General features: G+C 44.6%; 1 protein-coding gene and 1 long non-coding RNA gene across 5 annotated transcripts in view; one reads left to right on the forward strand and one right to left on the reverse strand.

Annotated features, from left to right (window-relative positions):
- LOC139028118 (uncharacterized) overlaps window positions 1–2,996 on the forward strand; it is a 4,648-nt gene extending 1,652 nt beyond the window's left edge. The window contains exon 3 of the long non-coding RNA XR_011480282.1: window positions 2,935–2,996. This is a non-coding gene — a long non-coding RNA (uncharacterized lncRNA). The remainder of the gene's footprint in view (window positions 1–2,934) is intronic.
- LOC111967236 (MORC family CW-type zinc finger protein 3) overlaps window positions 1–10,337 on the reverse strand; it is a 15,531-nt gene extending 5,194 nt beyond the window's left edge. For all 4 annotated transcript variants that reach the window (XM_070444679.1, XM_070444678.1, XM_070444677.1 and 1 more), the window contains exons 1-12: window positions 10,156–10,337; window positions 9,935–10,007; window positions 7,383–7,515; window positions 6,758–6,979; window positions 6,349–6,495; window positions 5,761–5,923; window positions 5,361–5,489; window positions 5,023–5,142; window positions 4,603–4,706; window positions 4,348–4,482; window positions 4,001–4,117; window positions 3,553–3,630 (exon numbers count right to left, since the gene is read on the reverse strand). In XM_070444679.1, the coding sequence (XP_070300780.1) occupies window positions 3,553–3,630; window positions 4,001–4,117; window positions 4,348–4,482; window positions 4,603–4,706; window positions 5,023–5,142; window positions 5,361–5,489; window positions 5,761–5,923; window positions 6,349–6,495; window positions 6,758–6,979; window positions 7,383–7,515; window positions 9,935–10,007; window positions 10,156–10,194 (1,460 nt within the window). In that variant the 5' untranslated portion in view covers window positions 10,195–10,337. The remainder of the gene's footprint in view (window positions 1–3,552; window positions 3,631–4,000; window positions 4,118–4,347; window positions 4,483–4,602; window positions 4,707–5,022; window positions 5,143–5,360; window positions 5,490–5,760; window positions 5,924–6,348; window positions 6,496–6,757; window positions 6,980–7,382; window positions 7,516–9,934; window positions 10,008–10,155) is intronic.
- Between the last annotated feature and the right edge of the window lie 13,008 nt (window positions 10,338–23,345).

Raw genomic sequence — 23,345 nt, forward strand, 5'->3', positions numbered from 1 at the left:
TGATGCCTGCAGGTCCAGGTGCGGGGCAGGACTGGTGACAGAATGACACACGTTCCCTCTGATTTTGTGGATGGTCTCCTGCACAATGCTGGGAAATACAGAGAGCAAAGTTATAGAAGAGAATGCAAAATCGAAAGACGGGATTATAGGTGTGTGTGTATTTCGTCTGTGGTTATGTTTCTGTTCTCTGATGTTGGGTAAACATACCGGGAGCTCTGGTTCCTGGTCACTGGGCTGTCAGTTGTCTCAGTGCTCTGGGGGTCGCCTTCTCCCTCTCAGCTGCCCACTCAGGCTGCTCTCTCTGGGGCTGGCACGCCTCACAGTCAGCTGGAAACCATGGTATCAGGACGCTGAGCTCTCACAACGTGTAGTAGAAAGAGAGGTAATGGGATACATTTCTCATAAAGGTTTCAATTCAAAGAATTTATAGCTAGCATACCAGTTTAACCTATAACAAGCTTGGAACTAAACCATTTTAATAATGTTCTTCATGTATCCTAATGGGGATAAGTAGTGTCTTTTGATTTCACAAATCTTGAAAGAACATTCAGACCTTTATAAATCCACCATTACTACTACTCTTTTTGGTCTGTTTTCGGTTACAGGCTCACTTGTCTCCCCCCGCGCATGATTCTTATCCCAGAGGAGCCTCTGTCGATCACCACAGTGTCCTGGTTGCTGGGGGTGCGATGGAAACCCATATCCTCAGCTCAGCTCTGAGTCGCTTCTCCAGTCCGGCCAGTCTCTGGACCAGGCTCCCTTTCTGAACTGCCCCTCCAGGGTCAGACCCGGCCAGGGCCCTCCGGACGGACTCAGGGGGCACCAACACGGTCTGGATTGAAGGATGGGAGGGTGCGGCCAGGCAGGGCTGGAGGCTGGTGGAAAAGGCCTCCCTCTAGGTGACCCCGAGTGGTGCCATATATTCCCCAGATTAGACGTTCTCTGATTGCCCATCTTCACGTGTGTGGTTCGTGTGCCAGGCTTTTCAGAGTTGGTTGCACATCGTTGGATTTCGTCACGGACGGGTGTGGCCGCCCATGGTTGTGTCCTTTCTCATGTCCCTGGGCGGCCATATTGACTTCGTCTGTTTCTTGCTGGAGACAGAGAGAGAGACTGAGGTGTGGTTGTGTGTATTTCTATCTTATAATGTGCATTTGTGTGTGCCGTGTGCTGTGTGTTCGAGTAGGCGTGAGGTGTAATGTATGTTACAGGTAACTTGCCAATAATAAAGAAACCTGAAGTAACGAGGATACAATATTATTGAACGCAGATACTTCACACAGGTGTGGATTCCTGAATTAATTAAGCAATAGCATCCAGCTGATGTAGGTGTTATAAAAATGGCCAGTTGCCATAATTTGGCTTATCATGCTGCCAAGATGCAAGTGCTTTGAAGAGGGGTCTCCAAGGAGCACAGAGAGTTTAAAGGGTGTGTGTGTGTTTGTGTCTCAGTCACCCAGATCTCAACCCAAATATGGAAAGACTCTGGGAGCGGGTGCCGCAACAGCGGTTTTCCACACACAAACACCAACTAATGTCATTTCTCGTAGAACAATGTGTCGCATCCTTCACTAGAGTTCCAGACACTTGTGAGATCTAATGCCAAGGTGCATTGAAAGGTTGTTCTTGGCTCGCATGGAGTGCACGCCGATATTAAGACGCTTTTGTTGGATGTGTTCCTTTATTTGTGCAGTACCCCTTATGGAGCTGTTTGCATGCGCGTGTGGGTGCAGCATAGTCTCTGACCCAGAGCTGGACTGTAGCATGTTGTCCTCGTCATCCCTATAAGTGGCCACCAGTGGAGCCCACATGCTCGTATTCAGCTGCGCTGTTCTCAGGTCTCACTCTGTGAGCAGATGGGGGGGCATATCAGGGGTATGGGGCGGAGAGGGACCGGTCAGTCAGAGGCAGGGGGGGCCATCAGGGCGGTAGGGGCGGAGAGGACTCGGGTTCAGTTCAGAGGCAGGGGGCATCAGAGGGTAGGGGCCGGAGGAGGACCGGTTCAGTTCAGAGGCAGGGGGCATCAGGGGGTAGGGCGGAGGAAGCAGACGGCTCAGACAGGGGAGGGGGGCATCCCCGGGCAGAGTTGGGGAGGAGGACCGTCTGAGAGTTGGGGGCAATAATCCGGTCGGCCTCGTTTCCTGACCAGGCCTTGTCCCTTTTTTAGACAACAGGATGAAGACAGCATGTGAATGAACAACACCGAGATACTGGGCTCAGTACAGTTATGATAGCATGTCGGGGGCCTAAATAAATATGAGAACGGCATATTTCAACTTGTAAAGGAGGAAGTCAGGTTTTGCTCTGACACTGGTGGTTTTACTGTATTAACAACGTAAAACTCACAGAGCGGCCAAACACAAACTGACACATGCCCACACAGAGAGTGCAGCAATACATGGTCATTGCATACACCACACACATCAACCACAACACACACACACCCGCACACGCAACACGCAGCACCCCAGGCATGCCACCCAGGCATGCACCACATGTGTAGGCAACTAGCCACACACAGCCATGCACACTACACACAAACACAGTGCCAGTAAGATATTAATTTGCTGTGCATCTGGTGTTACATCGAAGGCGAGAGATAAGGTGAGAGTAGAGTGGAGAGAGAGTAGGGTGGTGGGAGAGTTTAGTAGGGTGGAGGAGAGGGGAGTGAGAGGTAGGGTGGAGGAAGAGGGAGTGAGAGTAGGTGGAGGAGAGAGGAGGTGAGAGTAGGGTGGGAGGAGTAGGTGGAGAGTGAGAGTAGGTAGAGTGGGGTGGAGGGTGAGAGTAGGGTAGAGGAAGAGTAGAGGGTGGAGGAGAGAGGGTAGAGTGGGTTGGAGGTGAGAGTAGGGTGGAGGAGAGAGTATGGGTGGAGGAGAGAGGTAGGAGTGGAGATGAGTAGTAGGAGAGGGGTGAGGTGGAGGGGTGGAGGAGGAGAGGAGAGAGTGGGGTGGAGGTGGGAGTAGGGTGGAGGAGGAGAGGGAGTGAGAGTGGGGTGGGACGAAGAAGGGAGAGTGGGGTGGAGGTGAGAATAGGTGAGAGGAGAGAGGGGAGTAGTGGTGGCGGAGAGAGGGAGTGAGAGTAGGGTGGAGGAGAGAGGTAGAGAGAGTAGGGTGAGGAGAGAGGGTGGAGAGAGGGTGGAGGAGAGAGGTAGTGAGAGTGGGGTGGAGGTGAGAGTAGGGTGAGGAGAAAGTGGTGGAGGCGAGAGGGAGAGAGAGTGGTGGGTCGAGGGAGGTGGAGAGAGGGGGTGGAGGGGTGGAGTGGAGAGAGGGTGAGAGATAGGGTGGAGGTGAGAGTAGGATGGAGGAGAGAAGGAGAGTGGGGTGGAGGTGAGAGGGAGTTGAGAGTAGTGGAGGAGAGAAGGAGAGTGGGGTGGAGGTGAGAGGGAGAGTGGGGTGGAGGTGAGGTAGGGTGGAGACGAGAGAGGAGTGATAGTAGGTGGCAAAGAGAGAGTAGGGGGAGGAAGGGTGGAGGAGAGAAGGAGAGTGGGGTGGAGGTGAGAGGGAGTGAGAGTAGGGTGGAGGTGAGAGTAGGGGTGGGTGGTGGTATATTTACTTCTTGTAGCTCTTCTTCTGGTAACTTGGCGTTAACTCTTCTTCACTCTCCTCTGCTTCCTCTGGCAAAGAGCAGCTCCTGAAATACACACCACAGGTCAGATGAGGAACTCCTGAAATACACACCACAGGTCAGATGAGAAAGTCCTGAAATACACACCACAGGTCAGATGAGAAAGTCCTGAAATACACACCACAGGTCAGATGATTAAGTACAGTTGATGAGAACAAAGACCACCTGACATGCAAATACACTCCTGAAAGCTTTAATGCATGCACACTTGCTGTCTCTCTCTCTCTCTCTTACTCTCTCTCTTGGCTCTATTTTTGTCTGGCGTTAAGGCGGCGCTAAGGCGTCATGTAAAAACCAGCGCACTGACATTTTCCAGCCCTAACGCCAGGTTAGGTTTGTTAAAATAGAGCCCTCTCTCTCTGTCTCTCTCTGGTACCTGAGCATGGTGTTGGGGTTCTGGCTGCAGTTCCAGTGTTCAGGGGTGGAGCTGTAGTGGCCTTCTGGGACACGCCTCCACCTCAGACAGTCCTCACACTGCAGCCACACTGGACTCCTACACACATGTACAAACACACGCACACACACGCACACATACACACACACCAGGTATATTTTGTTGTGGGCACACAAGTTAAACAAAACAGACACTTTTCATTTCCTGTTTCTTAACCACAAGCCATCCACGTTAGCCCTGTACTTGCACTGTGATGTCATGGTAATATTTTACAGTCTGTAGCAACAATCATCAAAAATAAATTAAACTAAACAAACATAAAAACTCACTCCTCCTCTTCCTCCTCCACCTCCTCCTCTTCATTCTTCTTCTCCGCTGCCAGGAACTCTCGTTCTCTCGCCTTTTTCTCCATCATCTCATTCCAGTAGTCGTTGAGCTTCAGTCCCAGGGACGACAGGGTCAGCCTGTTTCAAACCACACAAATACAGAGAGGAGGTTCACATCCAGAACTATAAATAGCATGTCAATCTGATCATCTGCTCATCTGGTTCACGATAATACTGATTCATTTGTGTGTGTTGTACCTGTACTCTTTGGTGTATTCAAAGTCTTGCTTGTTGTGAGCCGGCTTCAGGAAGTTGCACTCAATGACTCCAATAACCCCAACCCCTGCCCTCTGACCTGACGACTGAAACAGGGAAGGGGGGAAAAAAAAGAAGCGAGAGATATAGAGGTGAAGGAGAAGTAGAGGGAGAGGTGGGAAGAGAATGAGGTAAATATAGAAGGAGTGAGAGATGGAGATTTAGAGGGAGAGAAGGGAATAGAGATGGAGGAGGAGAGAGTGATTTAAAGGGAGAGAGGAGAGAGAGAGAAGAGAGCACATTATTGTCTACAGTATAACTATTACACCAAAACCTCACACAATGTCTCATATCATATATCTTGTTTGTGGCCCCAGCTGTTGACAGATAAACTCAACATTACAGTCTTTAATTAATATGTACCTTGATCTGGTAGCCAACCTTCTCATAGGACTTGATGAGGCGGTTCTTGTGGTACATCATGATGCCATAGTGGTCTTTGTTCTTACGGTTGAACCCAAAGGTGACCTTAACTCTGTCTTTCTGATAGAAATGGTTAAGGTTAAGTTTTCTGGGCATACGCCGAGACTGAAGCCTGTACAAGTGACCACAGTACTTTGCATCGTCGCTATGTAAGTTAAGTTAGGTTAAGGTATGTTAAGGTTAAGTTCTATTACTTACAGAATACTTTTGATAAACGCAATAATCGTTTTTGGATAGAAATGAATGGACAAACAGATTCTAGTTCTACAGAAGGATACATTGAATTGGGGTTTATAAACATCGTTCTCAATCTGCGACAGGCTCTTGGCGACCAACTTGGTCTGAACCTTCTTCTGTCGCAGGATGATCTGAGTCCGAGGCTTCAGGTACAAGATGCTGAGGTAGGCCTGTGAGAGAATGTGAATGAATGAGACTTTATAGAGGAGGGGACTTCCTGTTCAGAATCCTATTCAAACCATCAGACCTTCTCACCTTCCTTTATCACTCTGTTTGGCTATGCTGCATTCAAGGTCACAATCCTCTGGTGAATAAAGTTGTTGAATAGAGTTCCAAGGTGACTGAAACGTTTACAGTGAACTTTTTCTTAACCACCCTGACCTGTCTCTCATCACTCACTCTCATTGTAACACATCATCACTCATCTTTTTTATCACTCACTCTCAGGGAGTAGTCCATCTCCGGGATGGTGTGGTCAGTCCTCTGAGGTCCAGGGAAGCTCTTCTTCCTGCCTCTAGTCTTGGTCTCCTCTGAGTGGATCTCTGGCATCCGGATGTCAAACTCATCTGTCTCGAAATCCAGCTCCGGCTTACCATCTTTGTTCCTGTACGTGATATTGTAGAACTCATTACTCGTGTCAGCTTCATTCTTCATAGAATGATAAAATATCCCACTTACCTGTAATGAATCATTAATGGGCCCCTGATCCTTTCTGCTTTCAGAGATGATACCCAATACTGTGTCATTACTAACAAATAAGCAGAATGTGTTTGTGTGTAACAGTTTTGCTTCCGTCCCTCTCCTTGCCCCAACCTGGGCTCGAATCAGGGACCCTTTGAAAACATCGACAACAGTCACCCTCAAAGCATCCATTACCTATCGCTCCACAAAAGCCGCGGCCCTTGCAGAGCAAAGGAAACTTCTATTTTGAGGTCTCAGAGCGAGAGACGTCACCGATGGAAACACTAATAGCGCGCACCGCAATCTAGCTAGCCATCTCACATCGATTACGTGGGTGTGTTTCCTGACCTGCGTATGTTCCAGATGAGGATCTTGGTGCCCTTCTTGGAGAGGATGGAGTCAAAGTGCTGCAGCAGCTCCTTCTGGGTGTGGATCAGAGAGTGGGTTAGGATGGCATTCAGACTGGCCTCAGAGTCCTCAGTCACTACCAGCACCTGTAAGACATGGTTAAGGAGAGCAACCAGGATACACGTACAGGCAAGCATACGGACGCACACACACACACACACACAGTTTTTCAATCAATCCTTCGAACACACACATGCATGTACTCTTGTCTTCCTCTCTGTCTGTATTCCTCTCTGTCTGTATTCCTCTCTCTCAAATTCAATTGCTTTATTGGCATGACAAAAATTTAGGAAACATTTCCAAAGCATCAATGATACTGCATTGGGTCCCCTCTCTCTGTGTAAGGATATTGGTCTGTTGGTTGAAGGGCACTATGGGGACGATGACAGCCTGTGCCTTTACAGCCTGTAGGTAGCTCTGAGACAGCATGCCGACGGTCAGACAGCCTCCGTTCTTAGTGAAGATCAGAGCGTCACGACCCAGACGCATGGAGCCAGACTTAAAGCCGTTTCCATAGACACCGATGGCCTGATGGCTGCCCTTACCAGAACCTTTCTCTGTGAAACCAAAACTGAACAGAGAAAGAGTGGGGTGAGATTGCAGCGTTAGTTGGAGACATGTGTCTGTACTGGTATGGAAGTGAGAGAAGTGGGTCTGTATTTGTGTGCAGAGAGATAGTTTGTGTGTAGGATGTGTGTTTGTGTGTATGTGAGAATGAGGGGGAGAAAAGAGAGCGATTGTGTGTGTGTTCACATGTGTTTACGTGAGAGAGAGAGTGGGCATGTCCGCATGAGTGAGAAAAAAAAGCGTGTGGAACAAAGACAAAATGTTAGTAACTCAACTCAGTTGTTTATGTATGGGTAATTACAGTATAACCTTTCACATAGCAGTGTGTGTGTGTGTAGAGGCTGCAACATGGATGATCAAACAGCAGTGTGTGTGTAGCCAAACGTACGTAAGCGTGTGTTTCTCACCTGAGCATCTTGTGCAGTTTGTTGGGGGTCATGCCGCTGCCGTTGTCAGTGAAGGCCAGACAGAGCTGCTGTTGCTCCTCCACCACATCTATCCAGATCTGCCTGGCTGTCACGCCCGGGTCTGACGCATTATCTACACAGCACAAAGTCAGTCAATCAATCAATCAATCAATCAATCAATCAATCATTAAATGAATCTATAAAGCCCTTTTTACATGAAAAATTGTTGTAAAACCTATTGTAGAACAAGTTGAAAAAGTCACACAGTGCTTCACAGTAACCGTGTCTAGACAGGGGGTGTACTGTAATTATTAAAATCAGTTGACCAACTTATCCTGCATAATGTAAAAGTGGACTCTTGTGACAGACTAGCACACGTGAGATTAACGGGACTGGTTTGAACAGATGTTTTTTCAGACCAAATGTCTGCTCAATTGAAAAATTGCTCCGGGTTTCTAAACTATGTCCTGTGTTTTATATCATATTGTACAACAGTTGAGGAAACTAACACTGTAAAAGTGTTAAAAAACTTGATCCGTGTTATTTCCTGATAGTTGCCGTTTGAAAATAAAATCTACACAGGACCTTCTAATCAGCAGGTTTGCATGGGCTGGAGTTTAGGCTGTCCATGGTGACATCACCATGCGGTAAATTCATTAATAGACCAATAACAAATTGTGCTCCAAACCTCTGCCAATAACAGCTAGTTTTCAGTTTTCACTACCACACAGTCCTAGCAAAATTCTTGCTTGAAAAGTAGTTTTTTTCTATAAATCTATTTTGCCCATTTTAATGGAAATCTATTACAGTAAGGTACTGTTACCCAGAAAGGATTTGAAATTGATATAAAATGTCTGCATTGGGCCTTTAAACAAAGTTACAAAACAATGGTCTTGTTTGAGTCCAGGAGTGAAGTCGGGGGAGGTGCATCTGCGACAGCCGAAAGCCGGACATGAATGTTGTTTTCCTACAGGAACGCTCAGTGCAACATGGCAGTGTTGCCATTGTTTATAAAAGTGTATTTTTTATGTAAAAATAAACATGTCTCCAACCCCCATATCACACAGTCACAAGTTGTCAATATAGGTGGGTACATTGTACTATCAATTGGTGAAAGAGAGCCTCAAATATCACATTCAATTGTACATGAACTGCAGAAAAGTTGGTTTCTGTTTTAGTCACATCTTTGGTCACGTTCACGTGGGTCAAACAAAAACACCCTACGATTGGTTGACAGCCTCCCACAATGCAGTGATGGCTGCAGGATGAAGTTGGTGAATAGCAACTTCAGAAATTTGCAGTGGACTAGAGTCAAAACTTCATGACCTTTGATCACATGGTTTTTGTAAAGTTCATGCAGTTGTCACGTAGGCGCAAGTCGGACAATTTTTATCCCCATAATGCAGCACACTTTGTAAGGTCACCACCTTGACAAAAGTGATTCGCTCGAACGCACCCAGTATGTATCTTCAGTGCTTGACTTGGACTAAAATAGGTGCTGGTACTCATGTTGGGTGCAGGTACTGTTTATATTTAGGTGCAGGAGCTCCATAATACTTTTGAGTTAATATTCTGTAAGAGGAACAGGAGCTCAAGTAGTAGAACATTTAGGGTGCTGGTACTCAGCTAAGGTGAGTTCCTGCCCAAGTCAAGCAATGCGTACCTTAACCAAATGCAAGTCTACAGTGTGCACCACACTCGGGGTTATTCCAAGTATGCAAATCGCAGGCTTTCACAAATTTGAAGGTGACCAACAGACAATGCACACGGCACGAACCAACTGGTCTATTCCAACCAATAATCATGCACACATGGCTGCGGGAAGTAGTTTGGGGGTGGAGGTGCTGCAATTGTTTTGTTGCGGGGGGTTTGCCCGAGCTGCAGATTGTCCTCTAATACAGGACTATTAAAGGCCCAGTGCACTACATTAAAATAATAATAATAAAATATATATTTTTTTATTCTGATTTTTCATTTTTCAGGGGGTGCTGAAGCACTCTCGACTCTCGATCAGCACCCTTACTTCCAGGGCCTATGCATGCAGAGCGGAGGCTTCTCAACTCTGACAACTTGAAACATATATACCGAATTTAGATGAGAATAAACAACGAACATGAATATAAAACATATTTTACGCGCATCGCAAGTAGTGTTACTGCGTTGATATGAATGAGGAACTAAATTCCACCTAAAAAAAAAACCTTAGTAGCGCGAGAAAAATATGCCTGGCAAACGACGTCATAATGAAGTTACTGTAGGCATAACCTTTTCTCCTCTGTAAATTATGGAACTTCATTTGATTATACTAACATGTTATAACTAAAGTATAACTTATACTGTCACATGTGACACATATTGCAATGAGAAAAGAACAGGTGGATGGTAGACTGTCGATGAAGAGCGGCCAACACAGACAAGGCGTCTATTGTATTTTATTATGCGGAAGCCATGCCACTAGTACATTTTTTAGGCACAAACATTTGCAACTTTCCTGCCTTCAGCGGAAGGGGAAATGAAAACACAGAATATCAAAATGAAAGTTGACTGGTTACCTATTAGTTCTGCAACTGCGCTGAAAGGCCACGTATGACTTGTTGAATTACTATTCAGGAAAGACGGACTCATCTGCAAAAAAAACAACTTCGATATTTACTATTTTCCTTTATAATAAAAACAAAACGTCAACAACATATTTAGCATATAAGAACGAATGCAAATTACAAACGAAATAGCTTACAACACACAATAAATAACTTATTTGAAAAATACATACGGAACTGAGGCGAATCCCATGCTCGCTAAACCTCGCCATGTTTTTACAGTGAAAGCCACTAGCAGGCAAACGACACCTACGTCAAAGACAGTACAGAGTTTAAACTCTGTGTCTACGTAGTGAGTAGCAACAGGCCGCGCGCATAGGTCTGTCTTGCCACGTTCATGCGTTAGTCAAAACTAGGAAACTCTGAAATGTCCGACTTGCTAAATGGTTGTAGCCTAGTTATACACGTGACGCGATCGACCAGTTAGCGAGTCCGACATTTCAGAGTTTCCTAGTTCCGACTAGTACTTAAACGCGGCATCTGCTCAGCCCCCCCCCCCCCTCCGGGGAGGTCGTCACTAGTTTATATACCACAGTCACAAACCCCGCCCATTTCTACAATTGATTTATTATGTTAAACAAACGCTAACCGTAACCACACTGCTAACCCCTAGTGGTGCACGACTCCATGGTTTTTGGAGTAGACTCCGACTCCGGTGGTTGGAGTCGAAGACTCCCAAACACGCTGAATCGGATGCGCGCACACGTACACACCACCTCATTATTTCAGAGTCATACTAGGAAGACTACACCTGCGTTCTAGAGGACTAACATGAGCATGATGCTGCCAATTTGCTTATCAATTTAACCTATAAAAACCTATTTGGTTTGGATATAGAAGGTGATGTGTAGGAACTATAATGTTAACATCATATTTATGCTGTGTGCATCCATGACGGATCCCATGGGATTATGGGGCGCATTCTAAATGGGTTAACCTGTTATTTTCCATGTTATAGCCCTATTCGGGCGTGTATTACTAGAGACGTTGATTATGCAATTATTATTCAGGCATGTGGGTATTTCTGAGGACGATTCACACAGGATTCGTTTTCCCAAAGTGTCCCCCTGTAATTCTTTATTTTTCAAATGCAATTGACTCTTATGACGGAAGGCTGGAGGTTTGTATTCTAGGCGTGAAGATATTTCAATGTCATGTCTAGACAATAATATGCTACACTAATAACTCGTGCTGGACTGCCAAATGTATAGGTGTCCCCATAATATTTAAATTGATGAAGTGTGATCATAATAATTATTTGAGCTATCCGTGGTAGATATCCTTCCTAATAACAACATCCCCCATCCTGCTGATTTGAGCTGCTGCTTGAGATCCCGGGGTAGGGTGAGCAGGGGGATCTATCAAATAGTGCACCTCTAATTTTGTACAGTACTACTGCAATTAGTCAAATGAGTCACACTACGAAATGCTACCAAATAAACCACAATTCCTTCATAATACTGTGAAAATATAGTTTCACAGACATATTGTTGAATTTTTTTCTGGTTCGTGCGAAATCGTTAAGAATAATATAAAAGCAGTCTGCACAGCACCAAGGTGAATTGGTTTAGTCTTGACTCTTGGTTGACGGTGTTGGGGGATGAGTAATGTATTGATGCTCGAGTGCCAACACACATTTGTTTATATTTGTCTTTGTTACTTTTTTATATTTATGAGTCTTATTTTTGTATGTATTTTTAAACGTTATGATTATTTATTTGTGCTGTTCCAAATGTCTGAATACAAAATGACAATTAGTGCAGAGTGGTGCTTTTTTGTTGTTGTTGGCGGGGGGCGCTGAAGGGGGGTTCGCCCAGGGAGCCATACAAGTTAGAACCGCCACTGCCTAGGACATCAACAGCCAGCCTCTTAGAAAGGAGTGGGAGTCAGCCTAAGAAGTAGGCCGATATTTTCTACACGCAGCGGACCGAAGACCAAACACACACTAGCGTTTTTCATAGCGAAGAGAAAGAGCATGCGAGGGAGTGAGTGGATCAGGGCAGGCAGACAGTTGGCTATATCTTTGGTAATCTGCCTCGTAAATTCACCAAAAGTATAAAATACAGCACTGCGATAGCCTACAAATATTTTGATTACCGATGCAGTTCTAACTGTCTGCCTGGTGGACAACATGCCTGACTGTACTCCTCCCCTATCTCAAGTCTCTCTCTCTCTCGCTAGCTCGCTCTTTGCTGTGAAATACATGAGCATTTGTGTTCTCGGAAGTAGCCTACGAAAACTAGTTTCCTCCGTTGCAAAAATGCCGAATTGTAGGAGTCGAGAAGCTTGACACACAGAAATGGGAGTCGACGGGCAAGGAGTCGAGGAATCGATTGTTTTGGAGTGGGAGTTGCAAGTTGGTGAACCTGTGGTTTCAACGTTCAGAGAAGCCTTTAGTGGCTGCCATTTCGCAGAACAACATCTTCTATCGACAATGAGAGTGCCAAAGTAGGAAGTACTGCTATGGTCTAAAACTCATAGTGTAGTAAAGGAAACGCCACAATAGCCCCAGTGAGCACAGAAGTAGCTTATTTCTCTGCCTGTTTGAAAAAACAAAAAGCAGGACTGTGTGTTCTAGTCTAGTGTACATTGAACCTTCGCCTTGACCTTACATGCAGGCTTATCTCCTGGGTATTGAAACAGACAACAGAATGTTGCACTATTCAGCCATACAACTTCCTCTAGTCCAGTGATTTGCACAACAAGTCGGGACCCACTATAGGACCCCCAGGGGCCTCAGATACGTTTCGGGGAGTCCCTGAAAAAGTCTGGATAAAGCGAACACTGAAATAATAGCAGTAAGGCCAAAATATCTCACATTTAATTGAATAACTGTTTGACAGACGTTAAAACATTGGGCAATTGCATATGTAACCGGTGTGAAATGGTTAGCTAGTTAGTGGGGTGCGCACTAATAGCGTTTCAATCGGCGACGTCACTCGTTCTGAAACCTTGAAGTAGTTGTTTCTTGCTCTGTAATGGCCGCGGCTTTTGTGGAGCGATGGATAACTATGCTTCTTGGGAGGCAGTTGTTGATGTGTGCAGAGGGTGCATGGTTTGAGCCCAGGTAGGGGCGAGGAGAGAAAGCAAAACTGTTAAACATATGTGAGTCATTCCATGTCATTTCAGCAAGTCATGACACCCACCATCTCAGATTGTTCTGAAATAGTTTCTGTAGTTAGAAACAGGTAAGGTTGGCATTCCTGAAAATGTATTTTGTTGAAATCTATTTTGATCTCTGGGGAAATTAAGCTATTTTATTGCTCCCAAATTGGTCATTTTAATTTATAGGATTCAGGTAATATAAAATAAATATAGTTCTAACATCCAATTTGGACCAAACTTCTTCCTACCAAGGAGTATGAGGAATCCCCCAAAAATGGTTAAAAGCCACCCACGTACCCCCTACGCTCCATGCCAATCCAACCCCAACAACCAATAAACAGTATAGGTTCTCTATTTTTGACAAGTATTATGAAGCTGCGGCTTGGAATATAGCTTCTCCATACTATATAATGTATTCTCTGTGAATCTGGTAATGTTTTGTTCCCCCCTGTTCAAAGAAATAAGTAATTGAAATCACTTGTGTTATTTACCATGAATTAGTGTGAAAGTACCACGTTTTGACCACTGTTAACTGTTCTTGCTATACCGCCACAGTCTTTCATCCGTTTTGCTGGGCCCGGTTTCCCAATAGCGTCTTAAGGCTAAGTTCATCTTATAACCATACGATCCTATGGTTCTAATGATGAATTTAGCCTTAAGATGATGCTTTTTTGGAAAACGTTGTCCTGGTCTCTTGTGTTTATTAAATGGATTTACTTTGCAACTTTAGGTAGAAAACCAATAGATTTGGCTCATGATGAAAATAAATTGTGTGGTCATCCTCAAGCCAGTCCTCCATGAAGGCAATTCAGTTTGTCCTTCTTTTATGCTTCATCTGTGTCCAAGAACAACCCAGCCCCCCCCCCCCCCCTGTGTGTAATTTATTCCCTTCAAAAAAGGTCTGGATTAGTTACTGTTGGCTCATTCTTGGTGAACAAGCAAACCACGCATGCTTCCCAGTCAAAACAGTTTGCACCTATATTATGATTACATTTTGTGATGTTTTTGTTTGTTTGGGTGTTTGGAAGGTTTTTTTCAGGCAGTTGAAGTTCGGTAACCGAAGTCTACTACCCTTAGTCGCTGATTGGTCAATAGTAATACTCATAGTAGTAGTGGGAACTATGGACGGGATTCTTCAATGAAGTGTTTGTTGTCGTTCAACAAGAGACGACTAGCTTTCATGCACCTTTTTTTCACTTGAGAAATAGTGCACCAAACATCTTAGTTAGATGTAAAATTGCGCGACTAAGACCACCTTGGCACTAATTAAAGATGTATTTATTTATCTTAAAAGGGATTATGCGAGGCACAGACATTCACTTCGCCTAGCCGGGTTCTGATAGGAGCAAACCCAAGCTAGTATACTGGCAGATTTAGGATACAGCAGTTCTAATGGTTTCAATGTTTTTTATTTAACTAGGCAAGTAAGTTAAGAACAAATTCTTATGTACAATGGCGGCCTACACCCCCCAAACCCCAACAATGCTGGGCCAATTGTGCACCACCCTATGGGACTCCCAATCACAGCCGGTTGTGATACAACCTGGATTCAAATCAAGGTGTCTGTAGTGATGCCTCTAGCACTGAGATGCAGTGCCTTAGACCGCTGCACCACTCGGGAGCCCATGTTATGGTCTATAATGGTCTTTAATGGTAAAAGTCCCAAACACACACTGTATAGTGTTTTGCAATGGTAAGGGGGTTGGGTTCTATTAGGGTTCTCACAACATTTTAGTCCCTAGCCCATTTCTCCATCAAAGTTTTGGGCATGTAGGAAAAGTCTTCACATGAGAATTATACCATAGGGATCGCCCTCTCAGAGAGCGGCCACTTGTTGGACTATTCAAGGAGAGTTGGGTTGAAGTATTAGGTTGCTAAGAGATGGACAAACTGAATTGCTTTCATGGAGGACTGGCATGAATTGTGAGGATGACCACACAATTTATTTTCATCATGAGCCAAATCGATTGGTTTTCTAACCAAAGTTAAAAAGGAGCCAGAACAGTGGCATCTAGTGGTCAAAACCTGATACTTTCACACTACTTTATGGGTTAATAATGCAATCAACTTCAATTACTAATTTCTCTGAACAAGGAGAAAAAACATTTCCAGATTCACAGGGAATACATTACATTGTATGGAAAAGCAACACTACAATCCACAGCTTCATGCTACTTGTCAAACATAGAGAGCCAACTGATACTGTTTACTGGTTGTTGGGGTGGGATTGGCATCGAGTGTGGGGTGTCGGTGGGTGAGTTGTTGATATTTTTGGGGGACTCCTTCGTGTCTTACTCATTGGTAGGAATACGTTTGGTCCAAATCAGATGTTGGGTATTTATTTATTTAATTTATTTATGTTTATTGAATATTTTCTGAATCCTATAAATTAAAATAGCCAACCTGAGTGCAATCAATTAGCTTAATTTATCAGAGATCAAATTATATTTCAACAAAATAATGTTTCAGGAATGCTAATCGTATCTGTTAGTAACTACAGAAATTATTTCCAAACAATCTGAGATGGTTGGTGTTGAAATCCTCTTTCTTGTGCTTTTTGAGGTGGAACAACCCATATAGTATTTTCTTTTGGGCTATGATGAGAGATGATCCACTCTCAAATGCCAGGACATGCTGGGTCCGATTCTGGTTCTGGGCAATTCCATTGTAACAGAATTATGCTTAGACTCATTTGTCACTTAAAGGTATACCAAACAAAAAGTATTGATTTCAAAGTTTAACAAACCATAGAACCCTATGCACAAGGACTACTTTAAACAATTTCCACAGAATAACATTTGATTTATTTCTTTATTTTTGATTTAACCTTTATTTAACTAGGCAAACCAGTGAAGAACAAATTCTTATTTACAATGACAGCCTACCAAAAGGCAAACGAATGGAACGAATTGCAAAAATCTCTAAAGTTGGAGACTTTTATCTCCCTCAACAACTTTAAACATCTGCTATCTGAGCAGCCAACCGATCGCTGCAGCTGTACATAGTCCATCGGTATATAGCCCACCCAATTTACCTACCTCATCCCCATACTGTTTTCATTTATTTACTTTTCTGCTCTTTTGCACACCAGTATCTCTATTTGCACATGATCATCTGATGATTTATCACCCCGGTGTTAATCTGCTAAATTGTAATTATTTGCTCCTATGGCCTATTTATTGCCTACCTCCTCATGCCTTTTGCACACATTGTATATAGATTCTCTTTTTTTTCTTTTTCCCCCCTACTATGTTATTGACTTGTTTATTGTTTACTCCATGTGTAACTCTGTGTTGTTGTCTGTTCACAATGCTATGCTTTATCTTGGCCAGGTCGCAGTTGCAAATGAGAACTTGTTCTCAACTAGCCTACCTGGTTAAATAAAGGTGAGAAAAAAAAGGCCTCCTGCAGGGACGGGGGCTATTTAAAAAAAATATATATATAAATATAGGACAAAACACACATCATGACATTTAAGGGAGATTTTATTGCAATTCTGTTACAAAACTTTGCATGTCTGCAGTTTTTCCAGTAAATGTGTAAATTGTTCGAAGTAATCATTGTGCATAGAGTTGTATGGTTTGTTAAGAGTCTCAGCATAATTACGTTACCTTGGAATTGCTCCACTCCCCCCTTTGCTACAGTACTCTCTCATTTTAATTCAACTTCAATTTGCTTTATTGGCTCTACGAGCCACAGATGTGTGCCTCAGTATTCGTGCACTTTCTGCTAACAAACAATTTACCAAGATAAAAGGAAGAGACTGCTAGCTAGAGCATCCTAAGTATTATTTCCTTCACTTTTAAATATTCATAAATAAGAAGGTGCTTATTTTATTAAGGTACTCTAAATTGTGTTATTTAAACCAAGCTTGATACTGTCACGTTCTGACCATAGTTCTTTTGTATTTTCTTTGTTTTAGTGTGGTCAGGGCGTGAGTTGGGTGGGTAATCTATGTTTTCTATTTCTGTGTTGGTTTTCTGTGTTTGGCCTGATATGGTTCTCAATCAGAGGCAGCTGTCAATCGTTGTCCCTGATTGGGAACCATATTTAGGTAGCCTGTTTTCTGTTGGGTTTTGTGGGTGGTTATTTTCAGTCTTTGTGTGTCTGCACTAGACAGAACTGTTTCGTTTCGTGTTATTCTCGTTTATCGTTATTTAGTTTGTTTGTTTAACGTATTCTATTAAAATTGATACTTTTCACGCTGCGCCTTGGTCCTCCTCTCTTCCTCCATGCGACGAATGTTACAGATACGACAAGCTCACAGACTGTTTCATTTGTTTGGATACATTTTAGCAACGGATAGCCAGCCAGCTAGCTACGTGAACCTGTCAATCAAATGTCACAAAAATAAAACGGATTTGCATACCTTATGCTTATTTACCGTATACGTATTTATCACAATCAGTTAGGTACGTTCATTAATAATTTACAGTGTTGTTTGGAACCATTAATGTTAGCTCGCTAATTAACTAGCTATTAACTAGCTAATGTTAGTGATTCGAATCTTGATGAGAATATATGGGGGTTTGTAGATGGCCGATTCTCCTTCATCCTGCGACCATCAACAAGGATTTAGAGAGAATGATTAAAGACGTGGAAAATATATCAGGTATGGTAGCTAGCGTTATTAAGCATCTGTATGATGTATCTAGTGTTATTCTTAGAAAAAAATTGCTGACACTGTCTTTTTACTCTGACAGTTTGTGCAGAAATTCTTCGGTTGTGCAAATTCACAGTTTCATCAGCTGTCCGGGTGGCTGGTCTCGCAGGTGAAGAAGCTGGATATGGAGGTCCTGTGCTGGCGTGGTTACACGTGGTCTACGGTTGTGAGGCTGGTTGGACTTACTGCCAAATTCTCTAAAACAACGTTGGAAGCGGCTTATGGTAGAGAAATTAACATTCAATTCTCTGGCATCAGCTCTAGTGGACATTCCTGCAGTCAGCATGCCAATTGCACGCTACCTCAAAACTTGAGTCATCTGTGGCATTGTGTTGTGTGACAAAACTGCACATTTTAGAGTGGCCTTTTATTGTCCCCAGCACAAGCTTCTTAATATGCCACACTTGTCAGGTGGATGGATTATCTTGGCAAAGAATAAATGCTCACAAACAGGGATGGAAACAAATTTGTGGCTGAGTGTCTGGACAGACTGTATCTCTCTTCTTTACCTCGCTGGGCCCACTCCTTTATCTAATACAGTGTCCCCAACCCTCTCCTTTATGTACTACAGTGTCCCCCAACCATCTTCTTTATCCACTACAGTGTCCCCCAACCCTCTCCTTTATCCACTACAGTGTTCCCCAACCCCCTCCTTTATGTACTACAGTGTCCCCCAACCCTCTTCTTTATCTACTACAGTGTCCCCCAATCCGCTCCTTTATCCACTACAGGTTCGCAACCCGCCTCTTTATCCACTACAGTTGTCCCCAACCTCTCCTTTATCCACACAGTGTTCCACCTCTCTTTATGTACTACAGTGTCCCCAACCTCTCTTTCATCAGTTTCTCATCCACCTCTTTACCCTAGTGTCCCAACCTCTCCTTTATCATACAGTGTTCCACCCTCTCCTTATCTACTCTACAGTATTCCCCAACCCTCTCCTTTATACTACAGTATTCCCAACCCTCTCCTTTATTCTACTAATATTCCCCAACCCTCTCCTTTATGTACTACAGTGTTCCCCAACCCTCTCCTTTATCCACTACAGTGTCCCCAACCCTCCTTTATGTACTACAGTGTCCCCAACCCTCTCTTTATCTATTACAGTATTCCCCAACCTCTCCTTTATGTACTACAGTATTCCCAACCCTCTCCTTATCCACTACAGTTTCCCAACCCTCTCCTTATCTACTACAGTATTCCCAACCCTCTCCTTTATGTACTACAGTATCCCCAAACCCTCTCCTTTATCCACTACAGTGTCCCCAACCTCTCCTTTCATCCACTACCAGTATTCCCCAACCCTCTCCTTTATCTACTACAGTATTCCCCAACCTCTCCTTTATCTACTAGTGTCCCCCAACCTCTCCTTTATCTACCACAGTGTCCCAACACTCTCCTTTATGTACTACAGTGTCCCCAACCTCTCCTTTATCCATACAGTGTTCCCCAACCCTCTCCTTTATCCACTACAGTGTCCCCCCAACCCCTCCTTTATGTACTCAGTGTTCCCCAACCCCCTCCTTTATCCACTACAGTGTCCCCAACTCCCTTATCTACTACAGTTCCCCAACCCTCTCCTTTATCTACACAGTGTCCCCCAACACTCCCTTTATGTACTACAGTGTCCCCCAACCATCTTCTTTATCCACTACAGTGTCCCCCAACCCTCTCCTTTATCCACTACAGTGTCCCCAACCCCTCCTTTATGTACTACAGTCCCAACCCCTCCTTTTCACTACAGTGTTCCCCAACCCTCTCCTTTATCTCTACAGTGTCCCCAACCCCTCCTTTATCCACTACAGTCCCCAACACTCTCCTTTATGTACTACAGTGTTCCCACCCCCTCCTTTATCCACTACAGTGTCCCAACCCTCTCCTTTATCTACTCACGTGTCTCCCAACCCTTCTCCTTTATCTACTACAGTATTCCCAACCCTCTCCTTTATCTACTACAGTATTCCCAACCCTCTCCTTATGTACTACAGTATTCCCCAACCCTCCCTTTATCCACTACAGTGTTCCCAACCCTCTCCTTATTCTACTACAGTATTCCCCAACCCTCCTTATCACTACAGTGTCCCCACATCTCTTTATCACTACATGTCCCCAACCCTCTCCTTATTCACTTACAGTGTCCCAACCCCTCCTTTATTCCACTACAGTGTCCCCCAACCCCCTCCTATGTACTACTAAGTGTCCCCCAACCCCTCCTTTATCACTTACAGTGTCCCCAACCTCTCCTTAGTTACGTTCCCCAACCCCTCTTTATCCACTACAGTGTCCCAACCTCTCCTTTATCTACTACAGTATTCCCAACCCTCTCCTTTATCACTACATATTCCCAACCTCTCCTCTATCTACTACAGTATTCCCCAACCCTCTCCTTATGTACTACAGTGTTCCCCAACCCTCTCCTTTATCCACTACGCATGTACCCAACCCTCTCCTTTATGTACTACAGTGTCCCCCACCCTCTCCTTTATCTATTACAGTATTCCCCAACCCTCTCCTTTATTACTACAGTATTCCCCAACCTCTCCTTTATCCACTACAGTGTTCCAACCCTCTCCTTATCTACTACAGTATTCCCCAACCTCTCCTTTAGTATACAGTATTCCCCAACCCTTCTCCTTTATCACTACAGTGTCCCCAACCCTCTCCTTTATCCACTACAGTATTCCCAACCCTCTCCTTTATCTACTACAGTATTCCCCAACCCCTCCTTTATCTACTAGTCCTCCAACCCTCTTCCTTTATCTTACTACCGTGTTCCATACCCTCTCCTTTATCGTACCATCAAGTGTCCCCAACACTCTCCTTTATGTACTACAGTGTCCCCAAACCATCTTCTTTATCACTACATGTCCCCAACCTCTCCTTTATCCACTACAGTGTCCCCAACCCTCTCCTTTATCTCACCACAGTCCCCCAAATCACTCCTTTATGTACTACAGTTCCCCAACCATCTTCTTTATCCACTACAGTGTCCCCAACCATCTTCTTATCTACTACAGTGTCCCCAACCCTCTCCTTTATTCACTACATGTTCCCCAACCCTCTCCTTTATCCACTACATGTCCCCCAAACCTCCTTGTTATACTACAGTGTTCCCCACCCTCCTTTATCCACTACGTGTTCCCCCAACCCTCTCCTTTATCTACACAGTGTCCCCCAACCCTCTCCTTTATTTACTACAGTTCCCAACCCATCTTCTTTATCCACTACAGTGTCCCCAACCCTCTCCTTATCACTACACAGTGTCCCCAACCCCCTCTTTATGTACTACAGTGTCCCCAACCCCCCCTTTATCACTAGCAGTGTCCCCAACCCTCTCCTTTATCTACTACAGTGTTCCCCAACCCCCTCCTTTATTCCACTACAGTGTCCCCAACACTCTCCTTTATGTACTACAGTGTTCCCCAACCCCCTCCTTTATCCACTACAGTGTCCCCAACCCTCTCCTTTATCTACTACAGTGTTCCCCAACCCTCTCCTTTATCTACTACAGTATTCCCCAACCCTCTCCTTTATCTACTACAGTATTCCCCAACCCCTCCTTTATGTACTACAGTATTCCCCAACCCTCTCCTTTATCCACTACAGTGTTCCCAACCCTCTCCTTTATCTACTACAGTATTCCCCAAACCCTCTCTTTACCACTACAGTGTCCCCCAACCCTCTCCTTTATCCACTACAGTAGTTCCCCAACCCTCTCCTTTATCTACTACAGTATTCCCCAACCCCCTCCTTTATCCACTACAGTATTCCCCAACCTCTCCTTTATCTACTACAGTATTCCCCAACCCCTCCTTTCACTACGTTTCCAACTCTCTTTATCTACTAGTGTCCCCAACCCTCTCCTTTATCTACTACAGTGTTCCCCAACCTCTCCTTTATCTACCACAGTGTCCCCCAACCACTCTCCTTTATCTACTACAGTGTCCCCAACCATCTTCTTATCCATACAGTGTCCCCCACACCCTCTCCTTTATCCACTACAGTGTTCCCCAACCCCCTCCTTTATCCACTACAGTGTCCCCCAACCACCCTCTTTTATGTACTACAGTGTCCCCAACCCCTCCTTTATCCACTACAGTGTCCCCAACCCTCTCCTTTATGTACTACAGTGTTCCCCAAACCCCTCCTTTATCCACTACAGTGTTCCCCCAACCCTCTCCTTTATCTACTACAGTTTTCCCAACCCTCTCCTTTATCTACTTACAGTATTCCCAACCCTCTCCTTCTATCTACTACAGTTTCCAACCTCTCCTTTCTACTACAGTGTTCCCAACCCTTCTTTATCCCTACAGTTCCTCTCCTTTTATCACTACAGTGTCCCCAACCCTCTACTTATCACTACAGTATTCCCCAACCCCTCCTTTATCCCAACTACAGTTCCCCAACCCTCTCCTTTATCCACTACAGTGTCCCAACCCTCTCCTTTATTACTACAGTGTCCCCAACCCTCTCCTTATCTATACAGTATTCCCCAACCCTCTCCTTTATGTACTACAGATTCCCCAACCCTCTCCTTTATCCACTACAGGTTCCAACCCTCCTTTACACTACAGTAGCCAACTCTCCTTTATTACACAGTTTCCCCAACCCTCTCCTTTATCCACTACAGTGTCCCCAACCCTCTCCTTTATCTCACTACAGTATTCCCCAACCCTCTCCTTTATCTACTACAGTATTCCCCAACCCTCTCCTTATTCTACTAGTTCCCCAACCCTCTTCCTTTATCTACACGTCCCTCAACCCTCTCCTTTATCTACACAGTGTCCCCCAACCTCTCCTTTATTTACTACCAGTGTCCCCCAACCCATCTTCTTATCCACTAGTATGTCCCCAACACCTCTCCTTTATCCACTACAGTTCCCCCACCTTCCTTTATCACCACAGTGTCCCCCAACCTCTCCTTTATGTACTACAGTGTCCCCCAACCTCTCTTTATTACTACAGTTCCCCAACCCATCTCTTTATCTACAGTGTCCCCCAACCCTCTCCTTTATCCACTACAGTGTTCCCCAACCCCTCCTTCATCATCCCCAACCCCTCTTATTACTACAGTGTTCCCCAACCCCTCCTTTATCCACTACAGTGTTCCCAACCCCTCTCTTTATCTACACAGTGTCCCCCAACCTCTCCTTTATGTCCTACAGTGCCCCAACCTCTTCTTATTCCACTACAGTGTTCCCCCAACCCTCTCCTTTATCCACTACGGTCCCCCACCCCTCCTTTATGTACTACAGTGTTCCCCCAACCCCCTCCTTTATCCACTACAGTTCCCCAACCCTCTCCTTTATCTACTACATGTTCCCCAACCCCCTCCTTTATCCACTACAGTGTCCCCCAACACTCTCCTTTATGTACTACAGTGTTCCCCACCCCCTCCTTTATCCACTACAGTGTCCCCAACCCTCTCCTTTATCTACTACAGTGTTCCCCAACCCTCTCCTTATCTACTACTATTCCCCAACCCTCTCTTTATCTACTACAGTATTCCCCAACCCTCTCCTTTAGTACTACAGTATTCCCCAACCCTCTCCTTTATCCACTACAGTGTTCCCAACCCTCCTTTATCTACTACAG

The sequence above is a fragment of the Salvelinus sp. IW2-2015 genome, linkage group LG8 (genome assembly GCF_002910315.2).
Source record: "Salvelinus sp. IW2-2015 linkage group LG8, ASM291031v2, whole genome shotgun sequence".
Lineage (NCBI taxonomy): Eukaryota > Metazoa > Chordata > Actinopteri > Salmoniformes > Salmonidae > Salvelinus > Salvelinus sp. IW2-2015.